Genomic DNA, 20925 nt, shown 5'->3' on the forward strand with positions numbered 1-20925 from the left:
CCGTTTCTCCATCTCTTCATTAACTACACAATGTTAAGGGAGAGCACCAGCTCTTTAAAAGCTACTTTTCCCAATATCCCACGCTCTTGCCCTTGTGTATGTCATGCGCTGTGTGCCACACTAATAAATAAATGAGGTAGTCTTGCATTATAGTGCAAGGTCTGCTCAGTTCAGTGCGGGCACATGCAACATCATTGGCTCTATAGTTTCTCTATTCATGAACGATTAGCAATGTGTGCTCACTGTTTATGGGAATTGAAATATTTACTGAAATTCAATTTTGTTTAGATATAAACATCAGTGAATTTTCCAACTGTGACATAATTGTGTCACAAAGTTTCAGTAGTAAAACTGTCTATAATTAGTTAACATTTTAACCCTTTGAGCACCTCAGATGAGTTCATTTCCTGGACACTTTTGCCTCTGGGGACAAGCAGTATATGCAATCATCTGCTCTCTTTTTGGTTTTGGTGCATAAAATGCAGCAAAGACTGACCTGATTTACCATTCCAATCTTTGAAAGATGTGCTTTGATTTGAAGCCCAGCCTTATCAGCAAATAAAAACTCTTTTTTTCTCATTTGCTCCCACCTTGAAAACGCAAGATAGGAACCAGAAGAACAAAAAAAAACAGGTAATTAAGAGCTTTTAAACTTAATTTTTATAAGTAGTAAAAAGGGAAGAAATGATAGTCATCTGGGTAGAAAGGAATTTCCTTGGACCTGTCAGCAATCCAAGGGTGAACTGAATACTTGATAGGAATGAAGATTCAGCTTAAACGTCCATTGTCATTTGATTCTTGGTTTAGTGCTGGCATGAATCCTCAAGCTGAGTTTCATGTTTTCTCAATTAATTAAATCATCAGAAACCTGTCCTGCATACTCATTATTAGCAATGGTCACCAATTCTAGTAGGGGGTTAAATTGGATAACCGCCGAAACCGAATGCAGGGGTCACAGTGCGCGATTAGCTGCACGCATGAGCAGGGGGCCCAATATGGGGCACGGCCAGCACTACTTAAAGGCAGCCTGCACCTCTTAAAGGGGAGGTGAATTGTCAATTCAATCAGTGGTGGAAGAAAAATCTAATGGCTGGACCTGCGAGAGAGCGTGCACCAAGGTTCTCAGATGACACACTAAAGGCCTTGGTGGACGCGGTGGATGCACAGAGGGCCATCCTGTATCTGCAGGGTAGCAAGAGGCCCTCCAGACACCAGCTGTGGGGGCAGTGGGAGGAAGTGATGCTGGAAATGAATGCCAGGAGAATTGCACCACGCACATGAATGCAGTGCAGCAAAAAGTTCAATGATTTGACATGAGTGGTCAAAGTGAGTGAATTCAAGTGTCAAGTGGCACATCTTACCAACTGCACCACCGCTCCACGCACAACACCTCACGTCACCCACCCCACCAACAAACGCTTTCCATTCATACACAACGCTGCACTTCGGATGCTGCATCTCACCCTCACATAGTTCCACCCATCCAAGCCACACACCCACAACTCACAGGTGACACACACTGGCAGCTATTCAACTATGACAACCACATCACCCAAACAACTTGCAGGACACTCACTGACACACTCCCCTCTGTCGTGCAGGAGCAGGTGGCGCATAACAGCCGGCTGCAGCAAAGACCTAGGGGAGGACAGGCACGCCTATACATCCTCATCCCAATAGAGGAGACAGTGCTGGGGATCATTAGTCGGGCCGTCACTGCGGCCGTGGCTACTGGTGGAGCTGGAGGTCTCGATGATGAAGGTCTCTGCATACCTAATCCTCCTTCTCATTTCCCACATCTCCCTCATCCCACAATCTGTTCTGACTCACGTGCTGCGGATGGTGTCAGCATGCATGTCTTACTTTCTCTACCCCCACTCCACAACTCAACCTGTCTCCCTTTCTCATTGTAGATACCCAAGAACTGGAGCTGGCATCCAAGGTGGAGGAGGAGGAAGGCAATGATAATAAAGGCACACCGTCACTTGATCTGACACTTGCAGCCACCAGCTCAGATACTGACACTATGTGCAGTGTAGATGTTAGGTTAGAGGAGGGATCTGCACGTGGTGAGACAATGGGCATAAGTGCAGAGGAGCCGGGGTGGGGGGACTGGATACCACAGGTACCAGCTTGCCGGAAGGTGAGGTCGCACACTAGTTCTGCTGCAGAGGAGTCAGATGATGACTTTGATGGGCTAGGTTACAGAAGAAAGCATACATAAGCCAAATGCTTGGTGCATTGGAAAGCCTGCCAGAAAGCCTGTGCGCAATGACACAGGGCATGGAGAAGTCCACGTCGAACTTGGCACTGGGCTTTGCGCAGAACTTGGAGCCCATCCTTTCCCACATGGAACTGGTGATCAGCTCCATCAGCACACCTGTGGAACCCATCATGATGCAACGTCTGATGACCGATGTCACAGCTTCCGTTGCAGCACAAACATCTGTCATCCAAGGTCTAACTGCTGCATATGGAGCACAGGCTGCTGCCTTGGAAGCTCAGACTGCTGCTATCGTGGCTCTGGGTTCCACGATGGAATTGGGCTGCCAGCATGTTACAGCAGTCCAGCAATCTGTTCTCCAGCAGATCACCAGGATTGCTGAGGCACCGCCCTGTACAAGTGGCAGTGGCCACATGGCAGTCGAACCTGCTATCTTCTTTCAGCATTCCTGCTCCCACCCCTGCCACTCTGCCATTGCCCTTGCTGTTGGCCTGTCAGCCAGCTCCAGAACTAGCCGCGCCTCTAGCCAAACTGTTCCAGTACAGCTACAACACTGGCATCTACCCAACAATGTGGAAAATTGCCCAGGTATGTCCTGTCCACAAAAAGCAGGACAAATCCAATCCGGCCAATTACCGCCCCATCGGTCCACTCTCAATCATCAGCAAAGTGATGGAAAGTGTCGTCGACAATGCTATCAAACGGCACTTACTGACAAATAACCAGCTCACCGATGCTCAGTTTGGGTTCTGCCAGGACCATTCGGCTTCAGACCTCATTATAGCCTTGGTCCAAACATGGACAGAAGAGCTGAATTCCAGAGATGAGGTGAGAGTGATTGTCCTTAACATCAAGGCAGCATTTGACCGAGTGTGGCACAAAGGAGCCCTAGAAAAATTTAAGTCAATGGGAATCAGGAGGCCAATCATCTCAGCTCCAGGACATTGCTGCAGGAGTTCCTCAGGGCAGTATCCTAGGCCCAACCATCTTCAGCTGCTTCATCAACGACCTTCCCTCCATCATAAGGTCAGAAATGGGGATGTTCGCTGATGATTGTACAGTGTTCAGTTCTATTCGCAACCCCTCAGATAATGAAGCAGTCCGTGCCCGCTGAAGCAAGACCTAGGAAACATCCAGGCTTGGGCTGATAAGTGACAAATAACAATCGCGCCAGCCCAAGTGCCAGCCAATGACCAACTCCAACAAGAGAGAGTCTAACCACCTCCCCTTGACATTCAACAGCATTACCATCGCCGAATCCCCCACCATCAACATCCTGGAGTCACTGTTGACCTGAAACTTACCTGGACCAGCCATATAAATACTGTGGCTACAAGAGCAGGTCAGAGGCTGGGTATTCTGCGGCGAGTGACTCACCTCCTGACTCCCCAAAGCCTTTCCACCATCTACAAGGTGCAAGTCAGGAGTGTGATGGAATACTCTCCACTTGCCTGGATGAGTGCAGCTCCGACAACACTCAAGAAGCTCAATACCATCCAGGACAAAGCAGCCCACTTGATTGGTACCTCATCCACCACCCTAAACATTTACTCCCTTCACCACCGGCACACCGTGACTGCAGTGTGTACCAACAGGACGCACTGCAGCAACGCGCTAAGGCTTCATCGACAGCACCTCCCAAACCCGCCACCTCTACCACCTAGAAGGACAAGGGCAGCAGGCATATGGGAACAACACCACCTGCATGTTCCCCTCCAAGTCACACACTATCCCAACTTGGAAATATATCGCCGTTCCTTCATCATCGCTGGGTCAAAATCCTGGAACTCCCTACCTAACAGCACTGTGGGAGAACCTTCACCACACGGACTGCAGCGGTTCAAGAAGGCGGCTCACCCCCATCTTCTCAAGGGCAATTAAGGACGGGCAATAAATACTGGCCTTGCCAGTGACGCCCACATCCTATGAACGAATTAAAAAAAAGCCAGGCCAGACTGCTGCAGCCCAGGCCGAGATGGTGCAGTCTGAAGCCAGGCCCTCCCATCCCAGAACTGCTCGAGGTCATCCTCCATGGTCATCTGCACGCACCTCAATTGAAGGTCAGCAGCCTTCCACCACCCATGCTCCAGCCACTGGGGAGGCACCTCGTAGGAGCACCAGGAAGGGAAAAGGCACACAAATGACAGGCACTAAGGGAATGCACAAGGGTGAATTGTGTAATATTTTATACATGATTTCATGTGTTAGTTTATGAATTTGTATTTGAAGTCGCAGTTGGTGGTGGTTTTTATTTATGTGATGAGCTGCTGGAGGAAGCAATGTGTAATCATAAGGAGGACGTTTTGATGGTCATGTGGGAGAGGAAAGGTGAGGACTGTAGGACTGTTGGTGACTTGGGAGGTTTCGTTGAGGCTACTGATATTGCTCATTAATAAGGTGAGCACGCAGAGCCCTGGCTGACAGGGCTTGTGCATCTTGTTGCCTCCTTGCCTCTTCCTCCACTTCCTCCTCTGTCTCCTCCTCCTCTGCCTCTTCCTCTGCCTCTGACTCTGGGTCTTGCGGGATAGGCGAGGTCGTGCAGCATGCAGCATACAGCATACAATGACGAATCTTTACACCCGCTCAGCTGAGTACTGCAGGGTTCCTCCGGAACGGTCCAGGCAACAGAAGCATTGCTTTAGGATGTCTATGGCATGCTCAATGATGTTTCGCATGGCTCTCATTGTAGGCCTGCTCTGCACGTGTGCGTGTGTTCGTGACCGGAGTCATGAGCCACATCATAAGGGGATAGCCCTTGTCGCCAAGCAGCCAGCCTTTGACTTGCCGTGCCGGTTGAAAGATAGGTGGGACGCTGGACTGCTGCTTAATGAAGGAATCATGTCTGCTGCCAGGGTGGCGGGCATTGACCTGCATGGTGCGCTGCTTGTAGTCACACACCAGCTGCACATTGAGGGAGTGGAACTGCTTTCTGTTCATGAAGATGGCCGAGTTGAGATGTGGAGCACGCATGGCAATATGCGTGCAGTCAATGGCACCCTCCACCATGGGGAAGCCTGCAACGTAAGCAAACCATCGTGCTTCCTCATTCTGCTTCTCCCTGTCAAGAGGGAATGTTATGAATCTGTTGCGCAGCTCGTACAGTGCCTCAGTGACCTCCCTTATGCAGCAATGCACTGCAAATTGCGAAATGTTGCACATGTCGCCAGCAGCGACCTGAACGGATCCAGAGCCGTAAACGTTCAGCGCCACGGTTGCCTTCATGCCACAGGCAATACTGTCCTTGCCCTCCTCTGAGGCTGCAGTTGTGGCTGCAGCAGTTGACAAATCTCCGTCACGACCTCTTTCATGAACCGCAGCCGTCGAATGCACTGATCATCACTCAGATTGAGGTAAGAGAATTGGTCCCTGAAGGTCCTCATTGGATATGACCTCCTGCTTAGTGCACTGCGCCTCCTCCTCCTCCTCCTCCTCCTCCCTCTCCTCACAGCTTGACCTGCTCTGCATGGCTTCTCTGCATACTCCAAGCATGTTCAGTGCCCAATGGGAGCCCTAGCAGGCCACCCAAGGTTGGCAGAAACTTTGTTCAGCACACTGTTTTAAATGTCACCAACAGTAATGCAGGACCTGCCAGATCACTCTCTATATAATATTGCAACTTTCTCCAAGTGTACGAAGCTTCAACAAACACGTACAATTGAACCAGCAGCCAGAGGCAATAATCCAGCAACTAACCTGCAACACCTGTATGATCCCTTTAAATAATGCTGGTGTAGGGTCTTCCAGGCCCTCTACGACCTGTTCAGCTGTGCGTGGTTAAGACAGTGCGTTGGCTGGAGCGTTGAATTCCAAAATTGCATCTGTCCCTTTAAATTAGCGTTGCACACTGACCTACCGTATATTCGCCCTACTTTACATGGTGCCAGCATTCGTTATCTGCGCGTGCGCAAACACCTTTACCAAGATGGCGTCCACCGCACATCACACTAGAAGTGTGCGCGCACATTCAGGATGCCATTTTGGATCCTTAGGAGGCCGCATAGCACCTACACAACAGGCGCTACGCAGCCCAATTTAGAGGCAGCAATGTCTTGACATACTAAGTAAACTTTTTAAATCAATATATTTTTCAGTTGTCGTTCTCGTAAGCAATAGGCTAAATGTAAACTCATATGTCTGTATTGCAAACGTCAATCGTCTTCTGGAGAACTGGATCTATCTTTGTACAACATTGTAACTTGTCCGTATCCGGTGTCACAACAAACAGTAAGTAGATTTATTTCAATCAATTTTCATTTTGTATTAACATACATATGTCACTGATAGAATTTTAAGATACTCAACTGAAGGTTAATTGTCAATAAATATGCAGTAATGATGGTATAATGATTATTCCTCCAATGCAACCAAGTACATGGACTATACCGACAATTGATACTGGTGTTGTCAACATAAAACAGATCTGATACTAAATAAAAACCTCCATATAAAATGACAACATTCTAGTTTAGAAAATAACAGGCACTAACAAGGTTGTTATATAATTGAGTTTAGATGATAGCACCAAAATTACAATATTGGCAATTTCGCAGTTGTGTTGCCCATGATGCAGATGCACCTTCAACGGGGATGGCTGGCCTTGGTGGAAATTGTGAGGCCAGCTCCTCGCCTCATTCTAGTTGGCTCAGTATACATACATTGCACAATAATAGCAGGCAAACAATATACTGGCAACTTACCTCTGTTACAAGGCATTGCTTTCTAAAATCAAAGTAACACAGCTTTCTTTTCCCCTCTATTAGGCTTTCCCCAAGCTGAGACAGAATCAGCTGGTGGCAGCCAAAAACAGAGCACTTCACAGAGATCATGTTGCACATTTCAACTGCCACAAACACCATCATATACCCAAGCACCTCAGGATATTTAGATAGTGAGCTTAAGGAAGGGGCACTGAGTGAAGCGTAGATCACAAGTGAGGAGCAGCAAGCTCATGCCTCTGCTGAACTGATGTTGCTTCACAGATGCACAGTGTGCAATAATGTTAGGAAGCAACACATGATATGGTTGTGCAACAACTGACAAGATGTATCTTTATTTTATATTTTCACACATCATGGCATAGTTAGTTAAGACAAAGCTCAGTATTGAAATAGACATTGGTGTGCTAAACTACAGAAAAATCTAATTGATCACCCCTAAATGCAAGGACCTGTTGAACTCTACAACACACTCATCTACATACTGTTTTTACAATTGAACTGAATTTTTCAGCTCTGAACATAAAATGAACTTTCTGTACCATTATATATCCAGCATTTTTTTAAAACGGTTTGACAACAGTTTGTTAGGAACATAATTAGTGTAAGTGCGGGGACAGATGATTCTCATTTGAGTTTCATTCCCGATTGATATTAGCAGCTTACGACAAAGTTTAAACCTTGGGATACGTTGCTATAAATCCGCTCCAACTCACCCTATATAATTATCTTCATACTTCTACAATCAGCATTGCTCTATGACATTTAAAAACCTTTCAGGTTCTTCTGCTTTTACACTGAATTTATAATCACTACATTGAACATGTATCTTTTTCCTATGTAACCTGCAGCACAATTTATCCTGTAGGGTACAAATTCTAATTGGCTTAATCCATTCGTACTACATTCCTGTGTGCACTATTTTAATACAGACATTAACCCGTTTATTTGAAATTGGCTAATGCCTTTGTAAACATAGCACACACTGGAATGTAGTATGTTAAGTACTTGTATATGGAGTTGGTTGATCAGAGTTTTTACCCTTATGTATGTAAACAATTCTCCAAAAGGTAATAAAAGCAGAAAACAGTGGAACTGAACAACTGGTCCATCAAAAGAATGATCGAATCATTCAATAACAGAACGTCAAAGAACAGAAACAGATCATTCAGCCCATCAGCTCTGGTTCTGTGTTTTTCTTCATATGAGCCATCTAATTTAATCCACTCTACTGCTCACTTCCTATATCATATAGAATCCTACAGGATAAATTGTGCTACAAATTACATAGGAAAAAAATACATGTTCAATGTAATGATTATAAATTCATTGTAAAAGCAGAAGAACCTGAAAGGTTTTTAAATGTCATAGAGCAATGTTGATTGGAGAAGTATGAAACATTTTTGTTTCATCTCCAAAAAGATAAACAGACAAAAGGCAAATGCAAGTTTCATCTGTTATTACCTTGCATTAGGCTGCCATGCTTAAAACCACTGTGATACATACCTTACATTAATTCTTAATCCTTTCTTGCTAAATAAACTGGATACCAGATCAAAGTCACATTAGCAACTTACAGCATCTTTAACTGTATAATGACACCTGATACTGCTGAAACAAGTTTGTTTCCCTTAACTTATTCATATGAAAACAAAAAAGTTTAAAACTTGTTACAGTATCCACAACTGAATTGTATCCCTATGCACAGTTCAACAAATGTTAATAACACAGGAACTGTATGTGCAATCATTGATGAAATACAATTATAGCTCAATAGTGTGTGCATCAAAAACTGTTGGCACCATAAAGCTAGAAGGCATATCAACCCACTCAAAAGTATTTATGAAGATAGGAAAGAAAGATATCATTACCTTCTACGTGTCCATACTGTAACTGTTATTCATTTTGAGAACACAATAAAAAATTTCTTGTGAAGAAAAACAGCTTGTTCATAATAAAAGGAAGACTTACCCTTTTCCTAAGATTATATGTTAGGATAAGGTTTCTTGAAAAGGAGTTTGCAAAGGCTGTATAGAATTCCAGAACTTTCTGCAAGGCATCTCTTTTGATAACGTGAAGATCACAGTAAGTCAGGGCTCTGACATTGACGCATGACTGAGCAAGGGTATTTTCCTTCCAGAAAACATCTCCAAAGACATCTCCTTTCCCTGGGCAAGTGAAAAAACAAATGAGCTGCAGAGTTGGGTTAGGCATTTATGTTTTCTGAAAAATTATAGTTCATTTACTTTCTATACTAATATTCTGCAACAAATAATATGCCAAAGATCATGTCATTAAGACTTTGAAATTAGATTGGTGCAAATGTTAACATGATCATATGAAATTCTGTTGTCTACCATTTTACCAGAGCCATTAACCTATTTATTTTAAACAGGTGAACACTGCCATTAAGATAATACGCAGTGGAATTTCATACGAATGCATTAAGCATTTGCGTGCTAATATTATCATAGCACAACTTCAAGGCCAATGATTTTAAAACTGAACAGATGTGTATAATGTGAAAAATAGTAAACATTTGAGTAAGAGATAAACCGAATCAGATTTCATGATGTCACATGAGTGTAAAGCTACTATAGAATTATAGTACATGCCACATAATGTTGCCATGTCAACCACATTTGTTTATAAACAAGAAACATTTTCCCCCATACATTATACAGTATTTCCTTAATAGGAACGGTTTGACAATAAGAATATTTTATTCATCATGTTCCCATTAACAGTATAATAACTTGTTGACTCATATTGGAAAGTAGGCGAATGGTAAGGGCTTACTGTAGCAGAGTTTGAAACTGTAATCGAAACTGTAATAAATGGCAATAAGCTATGCGTTGTGCTAAATGTATGAAAAACACAAAAGAAATCCTTATGTAGAACAGATTACAATACTATAGGTAAAGTCCAAGCGGAATTCTTGGCCCAATGCCAAGAACTGGTGTTAAACACTGGTCCCTACAGCATGATAATATGTCAAGTAGCATCATCTTGGGAAATCTTTACTCCTTTATTTATGTTGAGAACGCTACGACACCTTGAGCTCAAATCAGGGCTCTTTTGTTTTCCTACATAATAATGACTGTACTTCAAATTCAGGGGAAGCACTTTGGGACACTTCTGAAAGATGTGCTAAAGCGTTAAGCAATTATTTCTTTTCCACATTCTCAATGTCATCTGTGTTTCTTTCAACATGAAAATAGCCAAGGCATCAGCAGCGTTTATAGATTATCATCGGGTAGTGGTTATGCTACTGGACTAATAATCCAGAAGCCTGGACTAATGAACCAGTAGAACGTGAGTTCAAATCCCACCATGGCAGTTTGAGAATTTTAATTCAGTTTAAAAAAAATCTGGAATAAAAAGCTGACATCAGTAAAAATGACCATGAAGCTGTCGGAGTGTCCTAAAAATGCAACTGGTTCACTAATGTCTTTTAGGGAAGGAAACCTGCCGGCCTTACCCGGTCTGATCTATATGTGACTCCAGTTGCACTCCAACATGGTTGACTCTTAACTGCCCTCTGAAGTGGCCTAGTTAGTCACTCAGTTGTATCAAAACCGCTACAAAGATTAACAAGAAACAAACCGGACGAACCTAGACATCGAATGAGGACATGATAAAAGTCGACCAGTCAACCCTGCAAAGTCCTCCTCACTAATCCGAGGACTGATGCTAAAGTTGGGAGAGCTGTCTCACAGCCTAATCATGCCGTAGTCATACTCATAGAATCATACCTATCAGCCAGCGTCTCAGACTCCTCCATTACCATTCCTGGGTATGTCCTGTCGGACCGGCAGAACAAACGTGGGTTAGTATCTTGTCATATAAAGCTTATCATGAAACTTGACTCAGTTTTAACCGGTATACAGTCGGGGGGGTGGTGGGGAGTGGCCCTGCGAGTCCTCAATTTTGACTCCGGATCCCCATTTCGTTGCCCATGAGACTTCAAGTCAAAAATATCCAGTGCTGCTAAGGCATTAATGGCAGAAAATCGTCCAATGGCGTTTTCATGTTATCAAATTATAATTTGCACATGTAGGTATATTCAAAATCTGCCATTATTTCAAATGAAAAATCTCGGAAGTGGCGGCAAACAGCTCACCAGCACAATATCCACTCACATCTACTTCAAAGCAGGTGGAAAAAAGGATGAAAATCTGTACCTTGACTTAAAAATTAAAAACTGAGTCAAGTTTCATGATAAGCTTTGAACGACAAGATAATACCCCAAACTTCTTGGGGGCTTCTCCATCCATATCAGTAGCTGTAGACCCCATCCCAAATCCTAGAGATGGGGTCATTACCATACTTGGATTAGCCACCGGCATCTGTAAGGGTGTTTCACCCACCCTGACAGAGGCTATGCTGCTCTGAATCAGCACAGGAGACCCAGGAAGGCCCTCCGCAGACAAAGAGTGGCCTAACTCTCTGGGCTTCCAAAGCAGCTGTTGAGCCATCTCTGGAAGATAACTGATCCCCTACTATATCAATCACCTGGTCCATCCTGCATTTTGGGCCTTTACTAGGCCCATAAATGAACCGATGGATTCTACCCATTTCATTAGAGAAAAAGATGCTGGCACTGTAGCAGTAAAGGAGGAGGTAGTAGCGATATTGGATAGGATAAAAAGATAGAGGAGGTACTTGAAAGATTGGCAGTGCTCAAAGTAGAAAAGTCACCCAGTCCAGATGGGATGCATCTGAGGTTACCAAGGGAAGTAAGGGTGGAAATTATGGAGTCTCTGGCCACAATTGTCCAATCCTCCTTAGATATCGGAATGGTACATTGGAATGCACTGGAGCATTGCAAATGTTACACCCCAGTTCAAAAAAGGGGAGAGGGATTAACCCAGAAATTACAGGCCAGTCAGCCTAACGTCAGTGGTGGAGAAACTTTTAGAGACAATAATCCGGGACAAAATAAATTGGCACTTGAAAAAGTTATGGGCTAATAAATGAAAGTCAGCACAGATTTGTTAAAGGAAAATCATATTTGACTAACTTGATTGAGTTCTTTGTTAAAATAACGGAGAGGGTTGATGAGGGTAGTGCAGTTGATGTTGTGTATACGGACTTTCAAAAGACATTTGATAAAATACCACATAAAAGATTTGTTAGCAAAATTAAAGTCCATGGGATTAAAGGGACAGTGGCAGCATGGATACAAAATTGGCTAGGGGACAGAAAATAGAGAGTAGTGGTGAACGGTTGTTTTTCAGACTAAAGGGAAGTATACGGTGGTGTTCCCCAGGGGTCAATATTAGGACCACTGCTCTTTTTGATATATATTAATGATCTGGACTTGGGTATAGAGGGCATAATTTTAAAGTTTGCAGATGACACGAAACTCGGAAATGTAGTAAACATTGTGAAGGATAGTAACAGACTTCAGGAGGACATAGACAGTGGTGAAATGGGCAGACATATGGCAGATGAAATTTAACACAGAGAAGTGTGAAGTGATGCATTTTGGTGGGAAGAACGAGTAGAGCCAATATAAACTAAATTTTACAGGGGTGCAGGAACAGAGAGACCTGGGGGTGCACATACACAAATCTTTGAAGGAGGTGGTACAAGTTGAGAAGGCTGTTAAGGAAGCATATGGGATCCTGGGCTTTATTAATAGAGGCATAGAGTACAAAAGCAAGGAAGTTATGCTAAACCTTTATAAAACACTGGTTTGGCCTCAGCTGGAGTATTGTGGTCAATTCTGGGCACCACACTTTAGGAAGGATGTCAAGGTGTTAAAGAGGGTGCAGAAGAGATTTACTAGAATGGTACCAGGGATTAGGGACTTCAGTTATGGTGGAGAGACTGGATAGAGGTGTTCAAAATCATGAACAGTTTTGATAGATTAAATAAGGAGAAACTGTTTCCAGTGGCAGAACAGTCGGTAACCAGAGGACACAGATTTAAGGTGTTCGACAAAAAAGCTAGAGGCAACATGAGGAAACAATTTTTTATGCAGCGAGTTGTAATGATCTGGAATGCACTGTCTGAAAGGGTGGCAGAAGCAGATTCAATAGTAACTTTCAAAAGGGAATTGGATAAATACTTGAAGGGGAAAAAATTACAGGGCAATGGGGAAAGAGCAGGGGAATGGGACTAAATGGATAGCTCTTTCAAAGAGCCCGCATAGGCACGATGAGCCGAATGGCTGTACCCCATTTGATACCCCATTTGTCCTGGCCCTTTAAACTCCAGTTGCGGGGAAGGAAAACAGAGGATCTACCCATGGCCCCCCCTACCAGAATTTAAAGGGCCAGTATAAACAGGGCAAAATCCAGCATAACATGAAGTGGCCCCAAATTCTTGTCCCACCCCCATCCCCGTCCCCTCCCAGGAGAAAAACAAGCTTCCCTGCCTCTCCAGCCCCAGTAATTCTGGGGTCAATAATTTTAGTCATTCGGAATGTACGCTGAGTTTGATTTGATTCAGAAAATAATGAAGGTAGTTTCTCTCATCCCTAGTAATTACCACGGCCTTCGAACCACCACTTTACTCATAACCTGGCAGATTAAGCATTACATAAGGATACCGAGGTAGTGACAGTATTCATCGTTGTACAGCAGATGTATAATAGTGGCAGGCAAATTCCGCTCTCCACTTTCATTTCAAACTATTGTAATGTAGTCCCAAAGACTAACGATAATTATTCCCATCAAAACTATAACTGCTAATGGTCATCTTAAATTAATTTAATAGTAATTATGATATTTAAAAAATGACAGCAATTTGCTTACAGAGTTTATGCTAATCAAACAGCCATCTTATAAATCTCAAATATACCTAATCTTTCTTCCTCCCTTTGAAAATTATCAAAACATTCTTCTACTATCAGGAAGATTAATATTGTATTTAAGCAAATTCTGCATCCATCTTCTGTACAGTTCATTATCATCCATTCTGTAACAAACACAGTTGCAGCATCGTCAACTATTCCTGTTCAGTATATATGATGGAAATTATATTGATAAGCTTTAAACAGTAGAGGAAATGTAGCACTTATTTGAATTATTTAATAACAAAATGAATGTTAAGACCACTTATCTGTAGTTCCCAGTTAACATCAATGCTATCTATAAATTAATGAGTGAGATTTAAATCAGTAAAGGCCATCTAGTCCCAAAAGTGGCATTATAAATTATGGGCTATAAATTCAGCTGCTTAGCGCCCATTTTCTTAGGCGCTACGTGGCCTCCTAAGGTCCCAAAATGGGCACGCAGGCTTCTAGCATGACATGCGCTGGACACAATCTTGGTAAAGGCGTTTGCGCACGTGCAGGTAACGAATGCCGGTACCATGTAAAGTAAGGAGAATATGCATTAGATCAGTGTGCAACGCTGATTTAAAGGAATAGATACCATTTTGGCATTCAACGCTCCAGCCAACCACGAACACCTGAACATGTCATAGAGAGCCTGGAGGACCCCCGCCCCCCCCCCCACCCCCCACCAGCGCTATTTAAAGGGACCATGCGGGATTTATAGGTTAGTTGATGGATTATTGCTTCTGGCTGATGATGCATTTGTACCTGTTTTTGGAGGTCACCTATACTTGAATACTAGGACTAGGGGACATAGTCTAAAATTTAGAGCCAGGACTTGCAGGAGTGAAGTTAGGAAAAGCTTCTACATGCAAAGGGTGGTAGAAGTTTGGAACACTCTTCTACAAACAGCAGTTGATGCTAGCTCAATTGTGAATTTTAAATCTGAGATTGATAGATTTTTGTTAACCAAGGGTATTAAGGGATACAGGGCTAAGGCGGGTACATGGAGTTAGGTCACAGATCAGCCATGATCTCATTGAACGGCAGAATAGCCTCGAGGGACTAAATGCCACTGCCACTTGCTTCCTCCTGTTATGCGCCACCTTCTCCTGCAAAAAAGCGGGACGTGTGTCGGTGAGTTTCTTGCAGGATGTTCGGGTGATGTGTCTGTCATGGTTGAATAGCTGCCGGTATGCATGACCTGTGAGTTGTGGGTGTGCGTCTTGCAACAGTGGTAATGTGTGAGGGTGAGAGGAAGCATCTGAGAGGAAGAGTTGAGTAGTGATTGAAAGAGTTTTTTGGTAGGTGGGTGATGGGGGATGTAGTGCGTGGAGCAGTGGATGCAGCTAGTGGTGCAGTTGGTAGAAGAAACTACTTGACAGTTGACATCACTCACCTTGACCGCTCATGTCAAAGCATTGAACTTCTTCCTGCACTGCATCCATGTTCGTGGTGCTATGTGCCTGGCATTGACTTCAACCCCTCCTGCCTCTTGAGCAAATGTCTGGAGGGCCTCTTGCCCCCCTGCGGATATAGGATGCCCCTCCTTCTGTCCACCTCTTGCACCAAGGCCTCTACTGAATCATCAAAGAACCTTGGTGCACACACTCTCGCAGGCCTGGTACAAACTCAGATTGGCAGATTAGTGAGGTCTGGCGTGCAGATTGGAGGATGTGGGATTTAGTAGTGCGTAACCTTTATTCAATGTTTTAACATAACTCAACAGTTTGTAAACATAGGGACGGGACCTGCATCTTTGTTTTACGTGTGCAATGTCTGATCTCCATTCAGACTCCGTGCGGACCCGTATCTTATATTTTGCAAATAAGAAGTGCAGGCTGCCTTTAAGAGGTGCGAGCCCACCCACGCGATATCTGAGCCCCCCTGCTGGTGAGAAGTCACTGATCAATGCAGCTAAACCTGATTACTTGCACTGGAATCAGGTAAGTGAGCAGGCAGTACGAATCTCACGTGTTGCCTGCATCGTAACGAGCATGCATAGGTTAACTGCGCACCGCGACCCCCGCGCCCGGATTCGGGGGTTATCGAATTTAACCCCCTATATTTTTACTTTCTTCAAATATCCGAGGGGTAAAAAGAATTGCGGAAGAGTAGAGACTGTCAAAATAGTTCAAAATTACGTATGTGCACTTCTCCCTGTTTATTAATAATAATTGAGAGGGTTGTGAACCTTTGGAATTCTCTACCCCAAAGGGCCGTGGATGCTCAGTCGTTGAGTATATTTAAAACTGAGATCGATAGATTTTTGGACACTTAGGGAATCAAGAGATATAGAGATAGGGCGGGAAAGTGGAGTTGAGGTAGAAGATCAGCCATGATCTTATTGAATGGTGGAGCAGGCTCGAGGGGCCGTATGGCCTACTCCTGCTCCTATTTCTTATGTTCTTATGTTTACCAACTCTTGCACCTTCATTCACTAATTACCTTTCCTTGGTTAAGATATAATTTGCGAGCGCACCTGTGGACTCATTGTTTTCCACTGCAAAATCAAGTACTGGCAGCAGCTGCCTTCTGTGACCTAATCACCCAACAAATTAAAAAGTGTTGTGACCTAAAAAACTCGTACTAAAAACAGAGGAGTATAAAAACATACGCATAGCAATCTGCACTACAGATATCACCTGCCAGATGCAAAACTTTTGTATGTCTTAGTTAATCTCCTGTGGCATTGCTCATGGTGACTCACAGGTTATATAAGAGTGTCACTGATTTATCAGCTTTGGGACAGCCCTGGAATCAGGCAGCACTACCAAGGAGTGCAGTGTCTGACAGTATGGGGAGAGGATCCCAGCGTCTGGTAGTATTTTGAGGGGAACACTAGAAAAAAAAGTTCTAGGAATGCAAGAGCATTCACAGGGAGAAGGATCTTGGGGCATGGGGGAGGGAGGTCTCAGTGTCTGGAGCCAAAGAATGATTCTGGGGTCAGGGAACACTAAGAAAGGATTTAGGGGTGTTGAGCAATGAGAGAGGTGTCTTAGGATTTTAGAGTGACAAGAGAAAGTTCAACAGGACTGAGCAGTAAGGTTTGGAGCACTAGGGAGGTCACATTCTGGTAGTATTGGGGGTCACTGGGATCTAGCTGGATTGGAGGGAGTGAGATATGACTACGTTGTGGGGGAGGGAGGCTTGAGAGGAAAAGACCCAAACTGCCATTGGCTCCTTTCAAACCATGAGACCCCAACTTCCCACCATATTCTCACCCATCAGCCCCTTCCACTCCTGCTCCTCCTGGCCCCACAGGGATAAGTTTTAAACTCACCGAGCAGGGCCTCTGCTCGGTGTCCACCAGGTTTTACTGAATGGAGCGTCTGCAGCAGGCGCTCACTCAGTAGGCAGTTAAAATTTATTGCTGTCCTAATGAAAACATAGCACCCTGATTTACATGTATCACCCAAGAAAACAGTGGCGTTAAAATGGCCACAAGACGGGAAAAGAGCGTTAAGTGTATCGCTTGGATTTTAACTCTCATTCCTCCGGTTTCTGCTGGGTGGAGAGATTGCAATTTCCTCCTATGCTGTTTTATAATGACAATACCATTATATGCTAAAAAAAATGTCAATTATCAAAACTATCTTGTGCAGACATTTTCTTAAAATCAAATCTGGATATCATCAGATGTCTTGTTTTATTCTAAACATTCAAAGATATATATGAACTTTTAAGACCGCTACAAAATCAAATATTAACAAAAATCAAACTTTCAGAAGAACACCCAGTAGGCAGAAAGTCATGCTTGTAAAGTTAGACATTAATAATCTATATATATAAAAATTATAAAGGATGTGATAACAGACCACTTAGAAAATAATAATAGGATTTGGCAGAGTCAACATGAATTTATGAAAGGGAAATCATGTTTGACAAACCTATTGGAGTTCTTTGAGGATGTAACTAGTCGAATAGATAAGGGGGAACCAGTGGATGTGATGTGTTTGGATTTTCAGAAGGCTTCCAATAAGGTCCCACACAAGAGGTTGGTGAACAAAGTTAGAGCACATGGAATTGGGGGTAATATACTGGCATGGATTGAGAACTGGTTAACAGACAGAAAACAGAGAGTAGGAATAAACGGGTCTTTTTCAGGTTGGCAGACTGTGACTAGTGGGGTACCACAGGGATCACTGCTTGGGCCCCAGCTATTCACAATTTATATCAATGATTTGGATGAGGGGACCAAATGTAACATTTCCAAGTTTGCTAATGACACAAAACTGGGTGGGAATGTGAGTTGTGAGGAGGATGCAAAGAGGCTTCAAGGGGATATAGACAGGCTAAGTGAGTGGGCAAGAACATGACAGATGGAATATAATGTGGAAAAATGTGACGTTATCCACTTTGATAGGAAAAACAGAAATGCAAAGTTTTTTTTTAAATGGTGAGAGATTGGAAAATGTTGATATTCAAAGGGACCTGGGTGCCCTTGTACACGAGTCACTGAAAGCTAACATGTAGGTGCAGCAAGCAATTAGGAAAGCAAATGGTATGTTGCCCTTTATTACAAGAGGATTTGAGTACAGGAGTAAAGATGTCTTACTGCAATTATATAGGGCCTTGGTGAGGCCGCACCTGGAGTATTGTGTACAATTTTGGTCTCCTTAGCTATGAAAGGATATACTTGCCATAGAGGGAGTGCAACGAAGGTTCAACAGACTGATTCCTGGGATAGCGGGATTGTCATATGAGGAGAGTTTTAGTAGACTAGGCCTGTACTCTCCAGAGTTTAGAAAAATGAGAGATGATCTCATTGAAACATACAAAATTCTTACAGGGTAGATGCAAGGAGGATGTTTCCCCTAGCTGGGGAATCTGGAACCAGGGGGTCACAGTCTCAGAATAAAGGGTAGGCCATTTAGGACTGAGATGAGGAGAATTTTTTCACTCAGAGGGTGGTGAATCTTTGGAATTCTCTACCCCAGAGGGCTGTGGAGGCTCAGTCATTGAGTACATTCAAAACAGAGATCGATAGATTTCTAGATATTAAAGGCATCAAGGGATATGGGGATGTTGCAGGAAAATGACGTTGACATAGAAGATCAGCCATGATCTTGTTGAATGGCGGAGTAGGCTCGAGGGTCCGAATGGCCTACTCCTGCTCCTATTTCTTATGTTCTTATGTTCTTAAAAATCTTACGTCTACACGCACTTCCTGTCCAAATTCCTACATTCACAATTATTATGGAAACTGTCTATGTAAATTTGGTGTGCTGTGATTACATCCTTCTGCCAGTGATGGTTCTGTAGTACCTCAGTTTTGCACCTTCCAGCTCCTCAGCCTGTATTGCAGATAAACTCCTTTGCTCCAACCAAATCAATGTCCCCGATATTTATAAGGAGGTGGGGTGGAAGCCTGGGAGGTCAAAAACATAGAAAGGCCCTCGGGGGTGGAGGGAGAGAGAGGCCACCGGGGGTGGAGGGAGAGAGAGGCCGTCGAGGCTGGAGGGAGAGAGAGGCCGTCGAGGCTGGAGGGAGGGAGAGGCCGTCGGTGTTGGAGGGAGCGAGAGGCCGTCGGTGTTGGAGGGAGCGAGAGGCCGTCGGTGTTGGAGGGAGCGAGAGGCCGTCGGGGCTGGAGACAGAGATAGAGGCCGTTGGGGCTGGAGGGAGAGAGAGGCCGCTGGGGCTGGAGGGAGAGAGAGGCCGTCGGGGCTGGAGGGGGGAAGGGGGAGATCGACGATCGCAGCAGGGAGTGACAGAGGACGTGAGGGACCGTGGGGAGCAATTCTGCTCCTGGTGGTCCACAAGGAGTGCTGGAAAAGGCACTTGTGGAGCTGGCAGCTCCTGCCTTCCTTTCACTGCCGGGTTTCCCGAGCCCTGGGAAACCTGCACATCAGCAGTGAATTTTAAATCGGCTCACAATTAAATCCGGCTACCAAATAATAGACTTGTTACCAAAATTGAAGCCCATGGGATTAAAGGGACAGTGGCAGCATGGATACAAAATTGGCTAAGGGAGAGAAAGCAGAAAGCAGTAGTGAACGGTGGTTTTTCAGAAGTATACAGTAGTGTTCCTCAGGGGTCGGTATTAGGACCATTGCTCTTTTTGACATATTTTAATGGACTGGACTTGGGTGTACAGGGTATAATTTCAAAGTCTGCAGATGACACGAAACTCGGAAATGTAGTAAATAGTGTGGAGCATAGTAACAGACTTCAGGAGGACATAGGCAGACTGGTGAAATGGGCAGACACACGGTAGATGAAATGTAACGCAGAGAAGTGTGAAGTGATACATTTTGGTATGAAGAATGAGGAGAGGCAATATAAACTAAATAGTACAATTTTAAAGGGGGTAAATGAACAGAGAGACCTAGGGGTGTATGTAAACATGTCTTTGGCAGGACAAGTTGAGAAGGCTGTTAAAAAAGCATATGGGCTCCTGGGCTTTATTAATAGAGGCATAGGGCTCGATTTTACAATGGTGGCGGGTTGGCAGCGGGGGGGGCATGAAGGTGCGCGTGGCAAACCCGCATGAACAAAACTTACCGTTTCCGATGCGATCGCACGTTGATTGATAGTGGTTAACGTCCTCTCCGGGTTTCGCGCCCGGCAGCTAGCCTGATTGACAGGCTGGCTGCCGTCAGGAGCTGCAACTAGAGGCGGGGGGGGGGGGGGCGGGGGGGACGAGGAGAGAGCGAGATATCATCTGGTGCTGGAATGGAAGACAGAGAGGGGGGTGGGAGAATGGAAATCTGGCGCTGGACTGGAAGACCGGGCGGCGGCGGGAGAGGGGAAGATCGGGGGGGGTGGGGGGGGGGGAGAGCGGGGAAGATCGGTGGGGGGGGGGAGAGAGGAGAAGGTCGGGGGGGGGAGAGAGGATAAGATCAGGGGGAGAGAGGGGAAGATCAGGGGGGAGGGGGGAAGATCGGGAGGGAGAGTGGGAAGATCGGGGGGGAGAGGGGAAGGTCGGGAGACATCGGGGGACATGAAGAGGGGGACATCGGAGCAGGAGATATCGGACATCGGAGCAGGTTTCGAAGGTAGGTTCATTTAGTGTTTTCACTTCCTTCCATGGTTTTTATTTAATTTATTTAGTTTCTTTTTGCCAGGCGTGAATTAGAAGCGGTGGGCAAGCCACCCAGGTAAATTAAAAATCTTTCTAAGTATTTAATCTGTCACAGGTAAAGTGCCTTAAGTACCTCAATGAGGTACATTTGGCTCTTTTACTGTCACCCCACCGG

General features: G+C 44.5%; 1 protein-coding gene across 1 annotated transcript in view; it reads right to left on the bottom strand.

Annotated features, from left to right (window-relative positions):
- kcnh1a (potassium voltage-gated channel, subfamily H (eag-related), member 1a) overlaps positions 1-20925 on the bottom strand; it is a 254487-nt gene that overhangs the window by 111460 nt on the left and 122102 nt on the right. The window contains exon 10 of the mRNA XM_067988318.1: positions 8911-9107. Within this exon, the coding sequence (XP_067844419.1) occupies positions 8911-9107 (197 nt within the window). The remainder of the gene's footprint in view (positions 1-8910; positions 9108-20925) is intronic.

The sequence above is a fragment of the Heptranchias perlo genome, chromosome 8, assembly GCF_035084215.1.
Source record: "Heptranchias perlo isolate sHepPer1 chromosome 8, sHepPer1.hap1, whole genome shotgun sequence".
Taxonomy (NCBI): Eukaryota; Metazoa; Chordata; class Chondrichthyes; order Hexanchiformes; family Hexanchidae; genus Heptranchias; species Heptranchias perlo.